This window comes from Talpa occidentalis, unplaced genomic scaffold (assembly GCF_014898055.3).
Source record: "Talpa occidentalis isolate TD23 unplaced genomic scaffold, MPIMG_talOcc4v2.1 talOcc4.11, whole genome shotgun sequence".
Taxonomy (NCBI): Eukaryota; Metazoa; Chordata; class Mammalia; order Eulipotyphla; family Talpidae; genus Talpa; species Talpa occidentalis.
In genome coordinates, this window is record NW_023601104.1 from 83,451,838 (window position 1) to 83,474,189 (window position 22,352).

The window sequence follows — 22,352 nt, forward strand, 5'->3', positions numbered from 1 at the left end:
CTAGTTTTACTAATGTTTTTTTAAAATAAAGTCTCTCTATAAAATGTAATGAACTGTAAAAAAAATTCATAACAAAGAGCAAATGAATTAGAACTTTAAGTAACATTTTGTAAAAGAGGTGTACAGATAATGATACCTCAATCTGAATCTCAAAGATCATTTCCAACTACAATTAAAAGCCATTCATTTAAAATATTAATCATTAGGCTGATATAAATTACTGGAAAGCCTACTTTATATAAATATCTCTAATAATACAATTCTCATTATTAAATTCAGTTGTGTGACATAGTCAAATGAAATTGGCAGGGATTCTTAGATAATCAGTTTGAGGCTGAATATTTTAAAATTAACTTCTTATTGTTAATAATTAAGCAGTGATATCATAAATGTGTTGAAAATCATGGAAAGAAGTATTTACTACTTATTCTTAAAAACTCATTTTTTAATTATTTTAAACCATAATAGTATACTTTTTTCAAGTTTCAAAGATAAGAAGTGACAGTCAGTATTAAAATCTATCCTAGTTCATCAAAAATAAACCATAACTATTACTTAAAAATTCCCCAGATTTTCTACTCACAATCTCTTTTCTGTTGAATATTTAAAGTGTAGTAGCTAAAACTCTACATAAAAGGCCTGATAAAATAGAAAATGCATTCAACATTTGAAGAAACAGTTTTGTTTTGTACAATTTTTATTGTAGGGAAATTTATCTTTGATACTTTTTACTAAAATAAAGTATTTATAAAGATGTCTACTTAACATTATAGTTTGAATTTCTCTGTTTTGAATAAAGGTAATTAAGTTGAAACAAATGAGGTTTTTTTTCCACTTGCTTCTTTTCTAGTCATTTGTAATTTTTCAGTCATAATGGCTTTGAATGAATTGCTCTCACACACTGAACATTTGACAGAACTTATCTCATTGAATGCTCACAAGCATTATTACTCCATTTCATCTTTGAGGAAATTGAGGCCTAGGAACATTAAGTAATCTCGTACAAATACAAAAGTGGGAGTTCCTTGTGATGTTACAACTCTTGCTTTGAATGAATGTGCATGTAGCTTCCCAAACACAGGGGTTTACTATTGTAACTAATGGCAGAAAGGGGTGGGAGGGGCAGCATTCAGTTTTTACAAAAATTCATGAAACTGAGTCTTTGTATTTTTCTTGTCTTATATCCCATATAGAGCTTCCTAAGATTTACAAGAACATAAGACATAAGCAACCCAATTAATTCACTCTAAATTTTAAGGATCATTAGCCAGGATGGAATAGAATTTGAGGTCCAAAAGAAATTAAGGAATCAACAAAATTCCTTTGCTATCAACTAGAAGAAACAAGCCAAAAAGATGAATGGTCTTACTCAAGATCCAAGAAAAACCTGAGTTATGTAACCCAATTTTTGGGACATAAATTCCATAAATTTCTGGAAATAGCTGACTCTGAGTACTTCATATATGTCACACACTGTGTGGTATTGTTGTTGCTGAGGTAAGTACTATAACTACTTACACCTTGCACAGATGAGAAAACAGAAGCTTAAGTGTGCACAAGTCCAAGGTTAGCACAGGTTGGAATCAAATTAAATCTAGCTCTAGACAGCTTTGAATTCAATTGAAGGGATTCATCATGTTTCAATAATTTATTTTTCCATCCAGTGGGGTGTAGACACCACTGTTCTCTATCGGGTATGATTGGCATTCCTACAAAGCAACTGCTTCCCCTTGCTTCAGATACACTAGTGGACCATACTATATTTTAATGAAAGAAAGACAATATTTTACAATAGAAAGAACTTAGGGTCCATGTATCAAAAAAGACATTTTCCCCAGGATAATAGAAATTGGCTATTGATGCTGGGAATGTCAGTATTGATTTATACCTTTGAAATAATTGCCCTGAAACCAATTAAACTAGAAAGGGAGGTATTTTTCCCTTAGCATCCAAATATCTCAACTTTTATATGTATTGAACAAGAAAGAATAGAATAAAAAGGAAAATTATACTGGTATAGAGCCTAGTGATAGAGCTGTTTTGAGACGATTTAAACTGCCATCAACAGAACCTGTACAGAATGAAGAAATACAACCCAACCAAAGAGGGGGCATGCCTCTTAATTACAAATAGATTTTGAAATTAAGAATGACATTGATTACAAAAAGCAGCCATGTGGGAACTAATTGACTATCACCTTTGCAAACAGAGTCATTAAAACATCCATCCATGTGTTTCTACCATTCCCACTATCTTCCAACGAAGTGTTGAAGTGTTGAAAGAGGTCATGGTATAGCAGGAGGAACTCAACTATATGTCATTTAATATATTAGATTTTTCAAACAGGACGTTATCATCTTGGTTTTAAAAAAGTTTGCTTCCTTAAAAAAATTAAAAAAATAAAAAAAAGGTTTCAGTTTCCCAATGTCTTCTGAATACTTTTTCTTGGTATTCATTTGGTACATTTCCTGAATTAAATTTCAGCAGTAAGCACATCTATATGTGCTCTACAGATCAGAAAAGAAATACAATGTTTTATAAGAAAGTCTGTCTATTCCCTTTCTCTTCAACCATTCTATTGAGTAGTCCCTTACACCACAAGACAGAGAACCTAGTGTTGTTCTATGTTACACTATGTTACACTTTTCCAACCAGAAAATAAGGAAAATGTAAAACCTCCTGTCAGTCTTGCATTGATAAATGGTGGCACATATTTATGAGGAACTTAGGAAGCTAACTGCTTTTCCATAGATATGATCTCCACATATACTTGAAATCTTAATACTCAAGAAATACAGTTTTCATAATGTAAAGTTGGCAACATGTCACCCTGTGATTGTGAATTAGGTTTGTCTGCAGATTATATTGTGTTTGATGTCATGTATTCAAGCTTGCTTAATTCCCAGATAATTGCTCTACATGCCTGCAATTCTGACAATCACAGTATGTGTTAGACTTTACCATCTTCATTTAGTGCAAAAGAAATGAATGACTATACAGTATAAGCTACTAACAAGGCCAACAGACTGGTCAATAACAGAGGCAGGTTTCGAAAATAAGTCAGTCTGACTCAAGTCTTAGTTCTTAACAATCAATTCTCTGTCTTTACAATAATGTCATTTCTAGAAACGACTACTTGTTCTCATGGTGACAGTTAAGATAATATGACATCAGATATGCCATATTTTAGATACAGGATGTGTCACAGTGAATAATGACTTTTCCCTTTTGATATTGTTGATGAAAACAAAAGTTAATAAACTACCTTTGCTTTTTGCATGCAAAGAATTCATCTTGACTAGCAAACTGTCAAAATGTTTGACTTGATTCTGTCTACACATACTTTGTGGTTTCTTTTTCAGGATGGTCACAATTTGTTGCAAGACAATTCTTTAAGAGAGCTCTTTATGTGTCTTTCTTCAAGCTGCCTCAGAACTTTGTCTGTAAAGTATAAAAGAAATGTTTTCAAGTCATTTTAATAGTTCTCAGCATTCCTGTGGGGAAGCTTGAAAATCAGGTAAGTGTGTGCCCATTAAATAATCACAAAAACAAAATTTCCGTAAAAAATGATAAGCAAGAGATTTTTTAGAAAAAAATATATTGTTCTTATAAAATACCTATTGTGGCATTTGAGTGAGGCTTATTCTGCAAAATTCATAATTCCATTGCTTTTCTTGACTTCTTTAAAAACCATTCAAGGTAAGGGAGAAAGGAGGGGGGAGTAAATAAACGGTGGAGAGAATTGAACTTTTAATGGTGAACATAATGTTTTAGATGCAGAGGTTGATTTAATATGCACACCTGAAATCTATAGAGCTCAATGTTACTTTCATAACAAATGCATTTTAAAATTAAAGAAAATAAAGTCATTCAGCCATAGGAAACAGACAGGGTAGGGTGCCTGTTATCCTCATGGTTGCTGTCCATGGAGATCTGGTCCCAAGGGGATCCCAGTGTCACTGCAGGGGCCAGTGTGTTCTATTCACGCTTTTGCCAAAGCATCTGCTGGGTGCTAACAGGAGCCGGACACCACAGGCAGCCCTGGATGAGATACAAGGAACAGAATGTGTTCTGCCCCCAGGGGATCCAGAGTATAGATATGAGATAGAACCATGAAAAAATTGCAATATATAACTGCTATAAATAAAAAAAAAATTCTAAAGTTATATTTTTTGCACCAAGGGCTCAGATCATTGATAGGTGGAATTCAGAAAAGTTTTCCAGGGGAAGAGGAAGAGCATTTGAATGTATTTTGAAAAGAGGAACAGGTCACTAGGCAAAGGAGAAAGCATATACATAGGAGATCATTCAGAGATGGTCAGAAGACATTTTTGTTCATTTTAAATTTTGATTTCATCTAGAAGGCAAAATGGATGAGGATATGATTAAGGAGCAACTTGTGAGAGGACATACATAGCACACAGAGAGTTTGAATTCTTCAAAGCATTGGTAGCAGAATAGATGGCATGATCCCTGGGAGCAGACCGTGGATTAGTGCAGGATATGTTTGAACTTTTAGCATTGAACTTAATGAACTTTGCACATATCGTTTCTCAGGGATGAACATGTGAAACTTATATAATGTTGCTTCAATTAAAAAAAAAATAATGGTAATGGCATATTTTGAAGGCAAGGCAATGTCAATCTAGCATTCCTTAGAGATTATCCTTTGTCCCATAGAGTGTAGGTAAGGTTGACCTAGAGGAAAGGCCTTCTTAACCACATCATAGATAGGAAATTGTGAGAAGAAAACACATTTGAGTGTCAGATATAGGGACAAGGATGGCTGATTATTTAAATGTAGGCATGTGAGAGCTCAAAGGAGGAAAATGCAGTTTTCAGGAAAGACTTTTGATGATGCAGTTAACTCTCTTGGAAAACAATCTTATTTGGCATCAAAACTCAGCAAATATTTACTGAACGAAAACAAAACTAACCAATAAAGGCCCAAAGGAGGGAGTTTAGCATTTGATGAGGGAAAAATTCACCCAAATGGAGGTTTAGCATATCATTGATAGGATAAGCACGCCCCAACTCCCTCGCCAGAGGATATATTGAAAAGTTCACCTAGCTCAGACTTCATTCACACTGGAAAGCAGGCAAGTAGAATCATCTGTATATGTGCTAAAATGACATCTGGCTTGGGATATATTATGACATCTGGCTTGGGATATTTTGGTCATATTTTCTTAACTTTCAGTTTAATGAATGAAAGCCAAGCTTGTATGACATCCTCTAAAGCACAAATTCTGTGCTATGAAAAAAAAAAAGTACAAATTCATAAGCCAGTTTGCTAATGGCCTAATAGATTCTGACAGATGAGCATCCTCAGCAGGACCTACAAAATACTGAGAGCAACTCTCAAGCATGTAGCAAATTGATTACTAAAAATAACCTGCTCAGGTCCTTAAAAAAGTTCTTCAAGCTCACTCTGTGGGTGTAGATCTAGCTTCATCACATCTGAAGATTTCAAATCATGTAAGATGCATAGCCATCGTATAAGCAAACAAACAAAAAAATCTTTCATAAAAAGCAGGAATACCTGACCAAAAATAAGGGACTTACTAAATATTTTGAAGTTTTTTAAGAAATGTTCTCTTGATTTTGTCATGAACTATAGTATATGCACCTACTGAGTGAAGTTGTGATAACTTCATCACCAAAAATCTTTTTTTTTAATTTTTTTTAAGATTTATTTATTTATTTTATACAATAACCGGGCTACAGGCCAGATGTGTGGTGAGAGGGTGAGAGGATTCACCAGAGACAGAGCAGGGAACAGAACAAGCAGACTGAAATACACTGCTGAGGGGAGTAGCGGGCGAGACAGCAGAGTTCTGTGGCACCATTTGGGACCCTCGCCGGCCGGCTGGGATCGAACCCGCGCTACAGAGGCTGCAGACAGCTTCACTGCACTGCGCTCAATAGCCTGCGCCACCAGGGGAGACCCCATCATCAAAAATCTTCAATCTTGACCAAGAATTTGTTCTGAAGATTTTTCAGTCCTAAGGCTAGTCAATGTACCAAAAGGCAAGAAGACAGTTAAGACTGGACAGAATCATGTTAATTCCCAATTCTGCCGCTGACAGATTTTGGGATTGTGAAACAACCACATTTCCCCCTTAAGAATCTGTGTTTTAAAATGTGAATAGGGCCTCCTTGGCGGCGCAAGAGGTTGAGCAAAGCACTGTGAAGCTATTTGCAGCAAGTTCGAAGCGAGCCCATATGGCAGCCCCCTGTGCTGTCTCGCCCACTGCTCCCCTCAGCAGTGTTTTCCATCTGCCTGCCTGTTCTGTTCCCTGCTCTGTCTCTGGTGAATCCTCTCACCCGCTGCACCTCTGTCTGGCCTGTGCCCCAGTTCTTGTATGAAAAAAATAAATAAAATTTAATATACAAGATGTGAGCAATAGAGAATACAACTTACAGGGTTAGAGATAAAGTGTAATCACATGTAACAAAGCTTTTTGAACATGGTCATATGTGTATATATAGGTGCTCAATAATGGTCAGGTCTCAATATTTCTTTAAATTGATTTCCATTCTGATGCCCAGTGGCAATTTAAGAGGCTGAAATTTCTGATTACTTGATATACATCTGAAATCTTAAGTGAAAATGAGTTAGAATTTTATCAGTGCAGTATCATTTTGTTTTGTCTGCTAAACACCAAGATCTAAAATATACAACAGATGCAACATTCTATCAGGTGTATGTCTTCTAGTTACTTTAGACATTGTTGAGTTTCATGAGAGAATGCAAAATCATTATTAGGGATCTAGGACTATTAGAAAACGTTTATCCCATGATCTGTAAGCCCCTTTGCAGTGGACTCATATTTTTGTGTGAATACTCAGTAGAACCTGACACAGCAAATACTCTGTGGAAGTAGATGAAGAATAAATACGTCAGATGAACCCAGATTTCTTTAGGAAATCTGGTAAGAGTATTGGATAGACTTAGGTTCATTGGCACTACTTTTGTCTGAGCTCTCTGAAGCCTCCTCTGTGAGACCTCAGTGCCTTCAACACAGTAGAAAGAATAAACTTTTTTGAATGGATGCTATTCTCTGCCCACAGGTCTGGTTTTGTAGATTACAGAGTGTAACTCTTGGCTAAAGTAACCAAGAGTAGCATGGACATCATTTTACATAAAATCTCCCAAATGTAAGATCAATCAAATCCTTATTACTATCTTTCATAGTTAATTTTCCAACAGATTCTATAAGTAATTAATACTAGTTAACTGAAGTGTCATTTTATTCCCTGATTCAATCTCTGTCAAATACATTATTAGAGACATGGCCAAGACAGGTGAGAGAAAGAGATTCTGGAAAATCATGAGATGAATCTGGAGCTGAACTTGAGTATATGAATAGATACAATTTTTTGAGTGCCACTGAAAATATGGGTAGAAAAGCTGTGATTCGGAAGTAGAAAAGCACCATGGGAAACCTTAATGAAAACTGACAATTAAAAGCAATAGTACATATTATGAAATAGGGAAGACTCTTCTGATTGGATAACTACATTGATATTTAATCTATATGCTAAACATCATAGAATTCACAAATATGAAATATGTTCAATGTATGTGTGCATATTTCAAGAATATAGGAACACCACTTAGGGAGTAATAAAGGACATGATGATATGTGCATATGAACCCCTCACACTGAAAGGATAAAATGGCCTTAAAAAAACAGAATTTGCCCTCATGATAGAGAAAATGAAAAAACCCTATTATTACCTCTTTCATTCCTGCCATTCTCCTCCATGATCAAGAGGTATCCCTCATTTCACTTTGACACAGTAATGGCTGCATCCCGATGAACTTAGATAAACACAAAGTGGTTTTCTTTTAAAATAAGCCTTTACTGAGTATATCAACAAGGTACTGTAGAGTGCAGAGTCAAATTTGCAGTTAAAGTGTGCCGCATGATAGGTCTCAGAGGATGTGATGCAGAATCTTCCAGTCCCTTGCAGTCCCTTGTCAGCAAGAACAGACTAAACATAAACCAGAAGCAAATCAACACCGTCGTCCAAACAATAACAAATCATCAGGATTAACTTGCAGTGAACATATACTGGTCCTAAGAGGGACACACAGTGGGGACGCCTTCACCTTATCTCAAAATGATTATCAATCTAACATTCCATGGATAGTTTACAAATGCCCCAGTGGGGTGTGTATGTGTGTGTGTGTGTGTGCGTGTGTGTGTGTGTGAATATGTATGTGTTTTATACTAGTTTTAAAAGGTTTGCTGCAATGGTTTGTGCTCTTCTGGTGGGAGTGATACTAGAAAAGAAAAACAAAACAAAACAAAACAAAACCCAGAAACCAAAGGAAAGGAATCTGTATTATTACAGAAACAGTATTGGATGCAACTTAGTCCCAGCAATCAGTGGCAGGTATCTTGTAGTGCCTGCAATCTTCTTCCCACCATGCTGCAGAAATTAGAGAAGCTGATAAGCACTAGCTTCCTACATTAATATTTTGACTATAAAATACAGCATCAGGCAAGGTTTGACAAGAAGACCTGGGAGGTTTTCTGTTTCATTTTGTGCGTCTATCTTCATATTTTTCTGCTCTGCTTTCCCACATATCTTTGAAAGTTAAGTCATGAGCTAAACAGATGTTCTCATGTTCTAAAGTAAAACTTGATGTCTACTTGTTATAGGTTAGAGAAAAAAAAAAAAAGTCAATGGGTATTAACCACTTCACTGTCAAAGTTGCAATGGGCTCTTCTGCTGAGTTCTCTGATCAAAGCCAGCAGGGACCCCTGTGAATTGCAATGTTGCCTTGTGTTTGGATTGGTTGTTCTGCTCACAACATTAAGGGCTTGTCGTTTTCAGTTGGGAAGGAAGATCTCATTCTTGTGAAATCACTATGACAGTTAAGATCTGCTCTAGTAGGATAGGGAGCTGCAGCATTTGCTACTTCATTAATAGTTATTACCAGACTGGTCACATTGCACTCTTTTTTAATCTCCAGGACACTGTCTAACATTTTCAACAAACATCCAGATAATTAGATATCGTGTTATTTTTCACAGCGTAGAATGTTTTTCACTTGATACATCAGAAAATAGGCAGAGCAACACTCCTTGTCTCTGTGATTGTCCCATAGATAATTGCTGATGCATTTGACAGTTTTGAGGGAAGCCCAGGTCTCTCCATGATCAAACACTGCTCTCCAAATAAGTAGATTTATGACAACCCTGGTAGGAATAATGGTCAATAATACTGGTGTGATCATGGCTTTTCCTTTTAGAATTGCCTCTGCACAGGGACAGCTACCTTATTCTAAGAGTGGACCCATCTCTGAAACCAACTCATTGGGGTCAGACAGCATCAAACCCTTTATAAGCCAGTAAGTAGGACTTTGCTTATGATCTTGACCTACACATTTGACTTTGACTCTTGACTGATCTCAACATACATAATAATGACAATGACAGCAAGTATCGGCAAAACACATTCCTGTGACTATAAATGTCAATAAATGCACAATTCGGCACTTATGGTTGTCATCAGTTTCCCTAATACAATTAAGACAATCCAAATGCCATGATGTGCTCACTATGCTGGTGTAGGTGAGTCCCGGGTATGCTATTACAAATAGGACGTTCACAACCAGTCTTTGTCATGCTGTGCACATCATCATCAGACAACCTGTCTACATTCTATCTCTTCAGGAACACCTTCTAGCAAAGGCACCTTTTCAGATCAGCCTAATCCTCTCACCTAACTGGGTCTCTGCAGTATCACTTATGCCCTAAATCTTGTGGTTAATCTCCTAAACAGCAGAGAACCTCTCCAATCTTGGTTTTCTTGGGCCAGATTCGTTTCAGCAGCCAATTACCCACTGGGGGTTAAAAACAAATAAATGATAATAATTATTTTGTGGATTAAAAAAAAAAAAACCTCAAAAGTCAAAGTACCATCGTTTGGACACAGAGTTTTATCTACACAGCCAAGAGAAAGAGGACAGTGAAAGTGAAGCGTTCCGTGAAATACACAAAATCCCACACCATTGTTCTGATTTGGGATGGCTTTACTGCTTCTCTTCTCATTCACAGAATATCTCATCCCTTCACTGTGTGGACCTAATTTTAAAAAAGAAGCAGCTGAAACTTGCCAGCTAATAGACTAAAATGGAAACCAAATTCACTTTAGAATGAATTCAAATTAATTTGCTGCTAATTTCAGCTCAACTGACTGCAGAGTTTTGATTCTTGTGTCTATAATATAACTTTATAGGTTCTGCTTAGTCTGAAGAACAAGAGCTATTACAACATATAAGTTGGGGTATATTTTTAAAGAAAATAAAGCTCTTACTATAAAGAAAAACTTGCATAGAATTTTATACCTAAACTTTTACAAAGAAGACACATCACAGTTCTGTCTTGTGAAAGGGAGAGAGAGGGAAAGAAAATTATTGTGTCATTGACTTCATGGGTCCCTAAAAAAAAATGACCAATGGTACAGGAAATATGCAACAGAACATGAAATGCCTAAAGTTGATTTTAAGAAGAATTTACCAAGGGTGTACATTTTATATAATGCATGTGATCTATAGCCCTTCTACATCTAAGGGGTGGACAGGAGTAAATTACATATGCTTTCTGAAGATGGACATTGCTTCAAAAATATCTAGAGTTAAACATGAACATTCCTCTCTTCTCTATACCCTCTGCTCTATGCCCCATTCTGCCCAGATAAGGGAACAAGTGTTCTCTCTCAGACTTGTTCATTTTTCATCTGCTAGCCTGTTAATAGAAGATTGATTATCCCTCTACAATTCCCAAAGAAGAGGACCATCCAAGATTGAAAAAGAATAAATGAAATTTCAAAAATGGAGTGGGATCAAAGTCAGTCCAAGGTGGAAATTCGGTATTGCTTTTAAAGAAAAAAAAATGCATTATTTCAGACAGCTTTGATGTGTCCTTACAGAATTATTAGCAGTGAAAATTAGCATTACATTTTAAATGTATGTATTCATATGGATAGTTTATGTAACCGAGAGTGGCATCCACAATTTTCTTTCAAATTTTGAGCAGAGGGGGAAAGAAAACAATTGTAGCATAAATAGCTAATTACGAAAATATATGTAAGGTGATTGGAAGACAAAAATTTGTGAGGGGATAAAGATATTAATGCAAGTTATGTCAACATGATACTAACAAAGTCGGTTGATAGGAGTTAGCAGAACCACTGATGACTTGCTTTGTCTAAATGGTAGCAAATAACAAGCTGTCTTAATATAGTACAGGCATCGATCCCTTATTGGATCAAGTATCATGTTGACATAGCTGCAAAGAATCTACCCAAATAAGTCATTCTCATTATCAAAAATAATTCCATTCAATATAATTCTTCCCATTATTTTATTAGCCTCTTCTAAAAAAGTATTCTAGAATATATTTCTGTTGAACATGATTCAACCTTGACGTAGGATTTGAAGCATAATGTTATTAAAGGGAGTTTTCTTCCTGGGACATCAGACCCGTCCCTGGAGATGACAGAACTCAGATCCGGGCCTCTAACTCTGTTATCATATAGGGCCAGGGAAGCATGAGGAGTGATTTCCAATTCCCCAGTCAGAAAGCCAACCCTAGGGTTCCAAGGTCTCCTCAAATCCCCTTTTCTCTGCACTGTCTGGCTGGGTTAACTCATCTCACAGGAACCAACTTCCTCCTGACGCTTTCTGCATTTCCTGCTTTGGGTCAAAATCAGGGTAACTACCTCCTTTCTTTAGTTCAGGATTTTTAACTTTTACAGGAAGTCTAGAAATAGCATGAAAACAGCGGGCCATTTCTTGTCTCACCCATAAGATGTAGCCTGCCCTGATGAGCCCGTTTTCGCCTGGCCTTTCACCTGACCACCAAGTCTAAGAATGGAACTTACTCTGACAACCTCAACAGCAAAGTGGTTAATGTGCATCATGAGGAAGAAATCACTCGTTCGTGCGCTTGGCATTGGGTTCTCCTTGTACAACCCTGTACAGTACTTCAGCAACTATTTTTTTTTTTAAGATTTAAAAAGCAAAGAGTTACAAAACCGTTTGTAATTAACTTGAAATAGAAAAGATAGCACTTTTTTTTTAAATCCCATTATATAGTACACCGTATAAATTACAGAGTATTCAAATGCACAAATGCATCTGTGTAACATTTATCAAATGTAATTCGCGTGTCTGTATGTGCACACACGTGTGTGTTCTCAGGTGGCCTGTCCGCCGTGGGGACGCCGGGTCTGGCCGTCACGTGTGGCAGTGCTCCAGGTCCGGCACGCTGCTGTTGCAGTATCGCATGTTATTGGGGATATGACAGTCTGTGTAATTAATGCCCCCATTTGGGGTGTATATGGGCTGCAGTCTGAAATCTCCTTTAAGGAGCTGATCGTTATTTAAGGAGACGATCTGAAAACTGGTTTCTGTCATCTCCAGGATGGAGTTGTCCTTCTTGGTGCCTGCCTCGCAATAGTCATCTTTCCGCCGGCCCCGGTTGTATTTCCACTTCTGGGAAGTGTAGCGCCCCTTTTTGTGCATATGCCAGCAAAAGACGCTGAGCAGGACCACCAGCACAAATATCACCGCGCCCCCGATCAGGCCCGCCAGCAGAAACGGGGAGCCGAGGCTGTGCGAGGTGGTCTGCTCGTGGCTGGACGCGGTGTTGCTGCCGTTGTTGAAGTAGGAGTCGTGGGTGGTGGCCTCCGAGCAGACCGTGTCCTCCACCGCGCGGTAGTTGAAAGCATCCAGCGGCACTAAACAAATCCGGTAGGTGGACCTGGGCTCTAAATTCACCAGGCTCAGGTGTTGCTTCTCGCCACTGACGATGCGCTCCTGCACGATGCCCCCGACTAAGCTGTGGCCCATTTTCACCCAGGTGAGTTTGTAGGCCATGACAGCAAAGAGCGAGAGCCAGCTCACTTGAATGGAAGTGTCATTCACAAAATGGATGGAGAGCTGGACCCTTTCCGAGATGGGTGGGGTCGCTCTTGCTCTGCTGTCCCAGTCTGGGATGGTGGGCGGTTTGGCGGTGGTGGGGCTCGGAGGCGTGGCGCTCCGGCCCGGGGTGGGGTCGGCAGGTGTGGGTGCCGGGGCGGTGGGGGAAGCAGTGGGGGCGCGGGGGTGAGGCGCGGCAGGCCCGGCGTGGTGGTGGGGCATGACAGAAGATTCATATTCAGCTCCCTGACGGCCATGCCCCGCACTTGTTCGGGCCCTTGGCACATGAAACCCCGCACGTTGAGCGAGGAAGGGATGTATTTGAGCCATTCCGTGACCCACTTAATACTGCAGTCGCAAAACCAAGGGTTATTGCGCGCAGTGAGCTGCTTCAGGTTGGAGAGGTTATCGAAGACGCCCTGCGTCAGCATGCGCAGCTGGTTGTTGGAGATATCCAGCCTCTCCAGCTTGCGGAGATTCGCGAAGGCCGTCAGCGGGATGTGGTTGATTTGGTTGTCCTGCAGATACAGCCTGATCAGATGCGTCCCTGGGAGGTCAGGGGGCGGGTGGGAGAGCGAATTCCGCACGATGGAAAATTCCTTGAGCTTGGTGAGGTGGCTGAAGGTACCCTCGGCGATGCCCTTGTTGGTCAGGAGATTCCCGTCCACGATCAGACGCTCCAGGCTCGTGAGGTTCTGGAAAGCCATGTCCGAGATGACAGCGATGCGGTTCTCATCCACCCTCAGCTCTTGCAAGTCCACGGGGAGGCCGACAGGCACGCTGCTCAGGTGGTTCTTGGACAGGAACAGCAACTTGAGGCTGAGCGCCTCGCGGAAGGCCCCGTCTTCTACCCCCACTGTGGAGATGGAGTTGTCGTCCAGGTGCAGCTCCTCGAGCTTCAAGAGCTGGGCCAGAGCCGCGCGGGAAATGGTCTGAATGTTGTTTTCCTGCAAATGGAGGACGCGGACGTTCTTGGGAAGGTTCATGGGGAATTCGTCCAGTTGGTTGCCATAAAGGTAGACGGTGTGCACTGACTGCACGTCGTGCAGCTCGGCGGGAAATCCAGCATTATTAATTTGGTTGTTGTGGAGGTAGAGTACGGTCACGCCCTCCGGGATCCCAAGAGGCACTGAGGTCAAGCTTCGCTCATTACAGTAGACAAAGTTCCTGTCGCAGCGGCACACGCTGGGGCACGCCAGGGTTTCTGACACTTGGGAGGAGAGCCCCAGGGAAATGAGAAGCCAGGATTTCAGGAAAAGAGCCCCATAGCTGGGCCACCGTGGGGTCTGTAGGCCCATTGCTGAAGTACAGAAATAAAAGACAATGGGATGGGCGAAAGCAAAAGCAAAAGCAAAAGCAAAAAAATAATAATAATAAATGACCAGATAGGGGTTCTGTCAAAGTCCAGAACACCAACTACAGGGAAAAGTCCCCAAAGACCTTGATGAAAGAATCTTCCAGCAGTCTCTGGTCCTATTAGCCTGTGTGGCCTTTTTTTCTATTGTCCTCCATGGGGAAAAAAAATATTCAATGGGGAGAATTTTCCACGCAGGCAACAAGTGATAAGTTATCCCCACTCAACAAGGGCCCAGAGGGGCAGCTGGAACTCCTTCTTCCACTGCAGGTCAGACTGGCGTTGATCAGCCTCTGAACTCCTTGGTTAAGCTCAATCCACAATCTGTTGTAGGAGAGTAGAGAGAAAAGGGTCAGTTAGGGGAAGCAGTAGACACGCCCATATGGCTGTAGGCTTTTCAAGCACTAGGTGATTTGGACTAAGTGGTGTTGTGTGATATTTTAAGTAATAATAATGGAAATGGCTGTGGTTACCTCTCACGATTGAAGGGCATATTCAGTTTACATCTGAATCTGCATCCTCTCACACAGATCTCTGCACGTCCAAAGAGAAGCACACACCTCCCTCCCCCCCCACCCCCCTACTGCTGAATGCACTGAATCAACCCAGGATGGCCGCCTGCAAATCCCACTGGTCACCATTTGTTTCAAGATGAAACTAGTGGCTAAGCAGCTAATACAATTTAAGAGGAAAAATGTGAAACTCTTGCGAATTATCAATGAACAAATGTAAACTGGGGACTGCTAAGTCATTTTAAAAGATGCCTCCATTTGATCTGAAACTTGCGAATGAAGCAATATAAATGTAATGCAATATAAACAAATGCAGGTGTGAAGGTAAGACATTACGCTTTTCTTCTCCGCTTCTTGCCTCCCCACCTCTTTTTCTTCCTCCAAAAAGAGCTCACACTCGAGTTAGCAAGAACTAACAAAGTCTAGTCCTTGATACATCTCCACTTATTCGGGACCTCCAGGTACAGATGAGGTACACCGTGGTGTTCCCTTGAAGGGTTGCCAAGCTCATGATGGAGAATAAATTAGGTTTTCAACACCACCAGCTTCTTCCCAAATGTGAGTCTTTCCCTGCTTTTTAACGAAGGACTTTCAGCAAACTTTGCAATGATAGAAAACTCAGTCTGGGAGGGAAGGGCAATCCAGATCGTAACCATGCCTTCTTGTTCCAGAATGTGTTCCATCTGTTTTTAGATTAGAGACATAAAGAAGCAAATTGAAAGGTGCCAGATTTGATTTCCCTACAAAATAAGCTAACATGACAGGACATGGCAGGCTACGAGTCTCTTAATTCTCACCACTACCAGAGAGTGAAACATCTTATATCTAAAAATCACGGAGGAATTATTGGAAATTGTCCCTTTAGTTATCTTTGGAAACAAAATTAAAAAAAAGAAAGAAAAATCATTGTAAGTGCTATAAGTGTCAAGAATATTGTGAATTCGTTTTACAATTTAAAAAATTGTGAAACATCTTCTTTTAAAAAATGCTTTTGATGACCAGAAATGGCAACATTTGTGTTCCATTATTTAGAAACATTTAGGAAAGGACAAGGGAGTCTCTTTTCAGGCAAAAACAAAACCAGATGGATGTATCTTCATTGAAATTCAAGCATTATTTATATTAAAGAAAACTTACAAATAATAGGTTTGATCACAGTACATAAACCATTCCCTTTGACAAAAATCTCCATTCATGCTTAAAGTATAATTTATAATACAACTAAAGGTATAGAAAAGCTGAATTTTCGATGCCTTCCTTATCTCAAGCTTCAAATTGTCAAATTATCTCAATGTTCCCTACTAGCTTGCGACTCAAGTGTGAGCCTCAGTTTAGCCCCCCAGCCTGACCTGGGAAGTTGTTAGAAACACAGAATCCGCGAGTCAGTGAGCACTCAGGTGTGCATGTTACAATTTGAGAAGGGCTGCCCTAAATACAGTCTTAGCTTCTTCAATCATTCAAAATGTTTGATTTATTAAATGCTAAATGCAGGAGCATGTCAAATGACTCTTTTTGAGGAGAGGAAAGGCCTAATGCATACTAATCACTTTGTACCCAGGAGAGTCGCACATTTTATATGAATGAAATCTTAGAGGTGGAGTAACGCATTTGTAACAGGGTGGTCCCCCAGGCAGGTTTGTGGCGTCTGGGGTGCCCCTCTCTCTGCCCTGTAACACATTCACCACTTGTCCTTGGCCTCAAAGGATTCTTGCAAAATGCCTGCCCGAATGTCCTAAGAGCTTAAAGAGTTACTTGTAAGCAGAGGAAGCCACTCTTCTAAAGTATGATTTACATACTTTTGGTGCTATTAGCATTGACTCTTCAAAAGTGACAAAAGTGGGGCTCAAACACTAAAATCAAATATATTTTTGAATTTGTCACAGGAATCTTCAAAGTATAATAGTAGCACACAAGGAGTAAAATTAATAGTTAGGCACAAAGGGAGAAAACCAGCTGCTCTGATGCCTCTAAAACTCTTATGGAACAGATGCTTCTTAACTGTGTTTATAAGTTTTTAGGACCTGAAAAACTAGCAATACTTGAGATAATAGAACCTACTTAGAAAGTTCATTGGCTAATAACTTCAAGATAATAGTCATTGGCAGTTAACAAAATACAGGGGATGGACCTAGAGACTCATTGTTATACATCCATTTGTAAAGTTTCCACGTGCCTAAACTGTGTTCTCTATAAGAGAGAAAAGCCCTACCCGTCACCCCTTCACCCTGGGCTGTGTTCTCTTACAGGTGCGCTTTAATTAGAAGTTGTTTATTTAATTTTTTTAATGATTATGAAAGAAGGGGATGAGCCCCCTAAGAAAACCCCAAATAGGATTACATGGGGTAACACTATTAAACCACCTTACTAGGAAAAAAAAGGTCCATTTAGATCATGAGGTGATGATCAGCCAGGACAAGGTTCAATTCTGAATAAAAATGAACTCTCTCAAGGTTTCTTTGGAACTTCTTAGGAATCCCACAAATGAGAAGCACATAGTAGCTTTGCTCTAATCCAGGGATCCAGAGCAGCCAACACACTGTATCTGCTCAAATTAGTGCAAGTGGTAAAATTATAAACGCCAAGACAGTAATGATCTTTATAAATTTAAGTAAGTAGACTGAAATTTCCTTTCCATTTTCAGCTGTAATTTCTACTGACCACTGAGGATGGAAATCCTTTTAAATCTTAAGATGGAGACTGTATTTATAGAGAAAGTTGTACAGTTTAATGGTCCAATGCTTGGCCCTGAGCTTGAATCTTCCTGATCTCTGACACTTAGTAGCTGCAGGTTCTTGAATAAATTACTTAGCCATTTAAGTGTTAGTCTTCTCCTCTGAAAAATGAGGATAATATTAGTTCCCAACTCAGCACTGTTGAGAGGATTAAATCGATTAACTTTTGCGAAAAGCTTATATGATGCCTGACACATGGCAAGAACATAATAAATATAATCTGTTATTCTCCATGTTATTGCTATTATTAGTGATATCCAATGCGTAGAGCAAGAGAAAAATCACTGCAGACCTGCCAAGTTCTGTGCACTTTCTCTCACTCTTGGAATTGTCAACTTTAGGTCTGTTGACATGGAAGGGCGGATAGTTATTTTGTTGTGAGTTTGCTGCGAACATTCAGAAATGTCTCCAGATACTGCCATAAATATGATAGTGGCAGCCCTTACCCTAGTTGAAAACCATTGGCCTACACCATCTTATAAGAACCTTAGGAAGTTAATATTATCCTGATTTTACAGAGGAAAATGAAGTTCCAAATAAACAGAATTTTCCATGTCATTCACACAAAAAAGAGCATGAAAATACAATTGTTATTCAGTTATTCAGCCTATATATATATATTTTTTTTAAATAATGTACCGCTGTTTTATATCCTTGTTAATATTTCAACAGTATAGGATTTCTCCCCTCAGGTGTGGTCACCACCAAAGCACCCAAAGTCCTCCACCACAGTCCACTGTGCTCTCCTTTTTTACCCCTCCCCCACACTTCACATCTATAGGCAGCTTTCAAGGTCTTCTTCCAGTATTAACCTTATGCAGAGCTGATCAGCTCTTGGACTTCATGGAGCTTAAATTTTTAGTAAGAGGAAAGAGATGAATAAGCAGGGAAATGTGGCACTGTGTAAAGAGCTTGAAATTTTGGTATCGGATAATTATGGTACTTTGTAAAGAGTTCTAAAGGCAGTACGTGGGCTGTAGAGGAAAGAACCAACGAGGAGACCAATAAGAAGTTGTATGACTGGGAAGGGATTTGAGGAAATTGTCAGAGGTGTCCAAACTGGTTGTAATGTGTCTCAAATGGTGAAAATTAAGATGGCAGATCTGATTTTAATATTTTGAGAAACCTCCATACTGTTTTCACAGAGGCTGGACCTGTCCACATTCCCATCAGCACTGTAAGAAGGTTTCTTTTTCACCACACTCTGGCCAGACCCTTTTGATATGTCTTTCTCACAACCTCATTGTGGTCCTGAATTGCATTTCCCTGATGATAAGTGATGATGAGCATTTTTTCATGTGTCTGTTCACTGTAAGTCTTCTTTGGAGAAGTGTCTATTTAGTTCTCCTGTCCATTTTTTGAATGATAGTTTGTTTCTTTCTTTTTTTTTTTTTTTAAGAATACTGTAAGCAAAAGCAAACAAACAAACACAATGGTAAAAATCAGCCCAGGAGAGAGAAGGGACATAAGTTTGACTGCACAGAACTTCTTCCCAACTCTTGCTTCTCACTGAAACAGCCCTGTTTCTAGAAGGTAATAAACACAGCCATGTTTCAAAAATCATTAGCCGTTGCATTTATGTCTTTAAATGTTGTAAAAAAATATTTCACTTTATAAGATAATTTTAAATTTTGAGAGCAAAACTTTATTTTTTCTTTTCCTATTTGCTGTAATATTGTACTGACTATATTTTCCCTTCTGGAAACCAGAGATTATGAAGAAAGAATTAATGGAAGGTGCTAGATCAAAACAGAAATTTTCACTTAAAGTAGAAAACATACTTTCAAACGTCAGAATATAAATCAACATGTAGCAAACACTCTTTGGAGACACAAGAAAGTAGCCCACGGTCTGTAAAAGACGGTAAAAGCAGCGGTTATTCTAGGACACTTTCATTTAACTCTTTTCATAGGAACTGAGACTCAAAGCATATAAATCATATAAAAGCTTTCTGCAAAGCGTTTCTCTCCTAGTGCTGCCTAAGAGGATTTTGTTTTAACAATTAATTCCAGGATCCTGTTTTCTAGGAGCGCTTAATAAACTCCCACTATAAAAATCAAAGTACAGAAAATAGGAATTGTCAATAAGCACCACCGATTGCATAATATAATGACGCTAGGACAAACCTAATAAAATCTTAATGGCTTTGGCATTGGCTGGATTGAGACAAGACCTCACAGTGCATGAAGTGATATAAAGGAGAAAGCTAACCTGAAGAGAGATTCTCCTGGACAAGTTTCTCAGGGCGCATAGGCCTGAACTGTTGGAGGTAGGGAACCAGTGCCTACTAGCAGACACACACAAGTGCAGAATCCACAGGCCTGACTACACTACAAATGCCTTTGTGACGATCTGGAAACACGAAAGTAATTTGTAGAACTTGAGCACATTTCCACATTCCTGAAGACAGGTTATAAATATTGTTCTAAAACAATCAGGAGAGCTCTATAGTTAGTTGGCCAAAAGGTGGGGATTAGCAAAGGAATTTGGGAGAAACAATTTAACAATGGCCCTTGCAACCACTTTTCCATCAAACTCATTAAACGTCAAGCAAGCACCATGATGTTGTTCATTAGTTTTCTTTGCTAGAACAGAGAGAGAGAAAGAAGGGGAAAGGTTGAGGAGGAGGGAAGGAAAGAAACACTTTAAATAGCTGGCCATTTCCTGGCTCCAGCAGTCTAGTATTAAAAATATTATAATTGGACCCCCGTAAAAAGGCTATTCTCCTGGCCAGCATAAAATTCTCTAACATATTTGAAGAGTTGTTCTCACAAGTTTTCCAATGCAGTTGGAAAGTAATAGGGGTAACCTTAGAACAAGTAACCAGTGTTATAAACTGAAATGCATAAGCTATGAGAACACAGGCATTACTGCCACATGCTGTTCTCCATACACTAGGAAGCTCTCAGTGACCATCCCTTGGTTGCATCGCAATCTACATAATCTGGGATTGCAAGACAGGTTCTTCAGGGTATTTAAACCCATGGTGAGAGCAGACACTAATGGAAAAGAATTTCATTGCGACTATACACATCAGATCAAAGGAAAGGAAAATGCATAGTCCTTAAGGATGAAGTTCCCCAAAGCTCATGTCTATATAACTTTCAATCAATTTCAAATGGGGGAAATCCATTCATTCATACAGTCATTTTCCCAAAGACTGAACCCTTCATGTTTCAAGCACAGAAAATAGCTGATTTCAAATACTCTTATCTTTGGGAGGAATCATTTCCATCATCTAAAGCAGTGATTCCTCAGACCCAGGGGTTCAAAACACTAGGGAATGGTGATGAAAAAAACGAAGGTTTCCAGTTCAGTTTCACAAGTCCTGAGAAAAGGATGAGCATTTGCATTTTGTCAACTTTCCCCAGATTTTCACCAGCTTAGTTCAGTAGATCTACCTGTTCTGTTCCTCACTTTGTCTCTGGTGAATCTTCTCACCCCTAACCCCTACCTTTGGCCTAAACCCCAGTTTTTGTATGCATAAATAAAAATAAATCTTAAAAAGAAAATAATTACACATACTCACATCATTTGACCCTATTTGCCTATACATTTCCAATTTGAATTCAAATTCAGCTAAATACTCAAATACCAAGCTAGTCACAGTTAGCATTGTGAATTAGTCACAGTGATGAGGAATAAGTCACTATTATTCCTAATTTACAAATGAGAAAACAAACTTAGAGAAATGTGTGACTTAATCAAGTTCAAATAGTAACAAATGCTGGAGACAGAATTGTGACTCAGTTTTCCTGGGTGGAAAAAACAAAACAAACCAATACAACCAGTGCTCTTTCCACTACACCACATTTCTCTTCTGATTAACAGTTTAGAACTTTCACTCTTTCCTTGTGAAACTTATTTGGCCTATACCCAGGATTCTCCCTCTGAAAATGGATCACTTTTTAGACATTCACCAATATTTCCTACTAAAAAAATACTCCCTGCAGTTATTATCCTGTCTTTTCTAACTTTTAGCCAAATTGCTAGAAAGAACAGCCCATTTTCAGTAAGTTTTCTCAATTCCTCCCCAGCACACTCAATACTGGTTTCCATCCCAATTTTCACACATCTCTGATGTCAAAAATCAGAGCTGGTTGGTAAATCCAAAGAGATTTGGCCTGACGTACTCTTACTTGATCTCACAGCATCATTTAGAATTATTGTGCCTGCCCTTCTTGAACCAGTCTCATCCTGACATTAGAGTCTGCTGGTTTCCATCCTATTCCTCCTGCCTGTTCCTATGTGGCAGGCTCTCTCTCTTCAATGTAGTCATTTAGTGTGAGTCCAGAAAGCTTGGTTTCAGGTACTCTTCTCCGTCTTTAGAAAACAGCATCCAAGCCTTAGGCTTAAATTATCATAGATATGCAAATTAATCACAGCTCACATCTCCATCTTGGAATCTGAGTCTTCTCAGCTTCCTACTTTCACATTCAGATACCCAATTGACTTACTCGATTTCAGTGTTTCAAGACCATTTCTCTGTTAATATTTATAGTTATGATATTTTTGAGAACTTTACATGTGCTGAATCATAAAAAAAATGCATTTACAATATTGTCATTACCCACATTGAAAGAATGGATGTTCCAAGCTAAGTAGCATCTTCAAGGCTAATCAGCAGGTAAGTGACAGGAATGGGGCTTGAACTCAGGGAAGAGTTGGTCTGCTTTTGCTCACTTATTATTTCCCCTGTCACTGTAAGTGACAGGAATGGGACTTGAACTCAGGGAGGATCTGGTCTGCTTTTGCTCACTTATTATTTCCCCAGGGCTGAGACCAGCATGTGGCAGACCTTCAAGAGGTGG

General features: G+C 39.1%; 1 protein-coding gene across 1 annotated transcript in view; it reads right to left on the minus strand.

Moving 5' to 3' along the window:
• Positions 1-474: 474 nt before the first annotated feature.
• FLRT2 (fibronectin leucine rich transmembrane protein 2) overlaps positions 475-22,352 on the minus strand; it is a 102,828-nt gene continuing 80,950 nt past the window's right edge. Inside the window, 2 exon segments of the mRNA XM_054691832.1 lie at positions 475-13,119; positions 13,122-14,621. Coding sequence (XP_054547807.1) covers positions 12,260-13,119; positions 13,122-14,241 — 1,980 coding nt within the window. The 5' untranslated portion in view covers positions 14,242-14,621 and the 3' untranslated portion in view covers positions 475-12,259.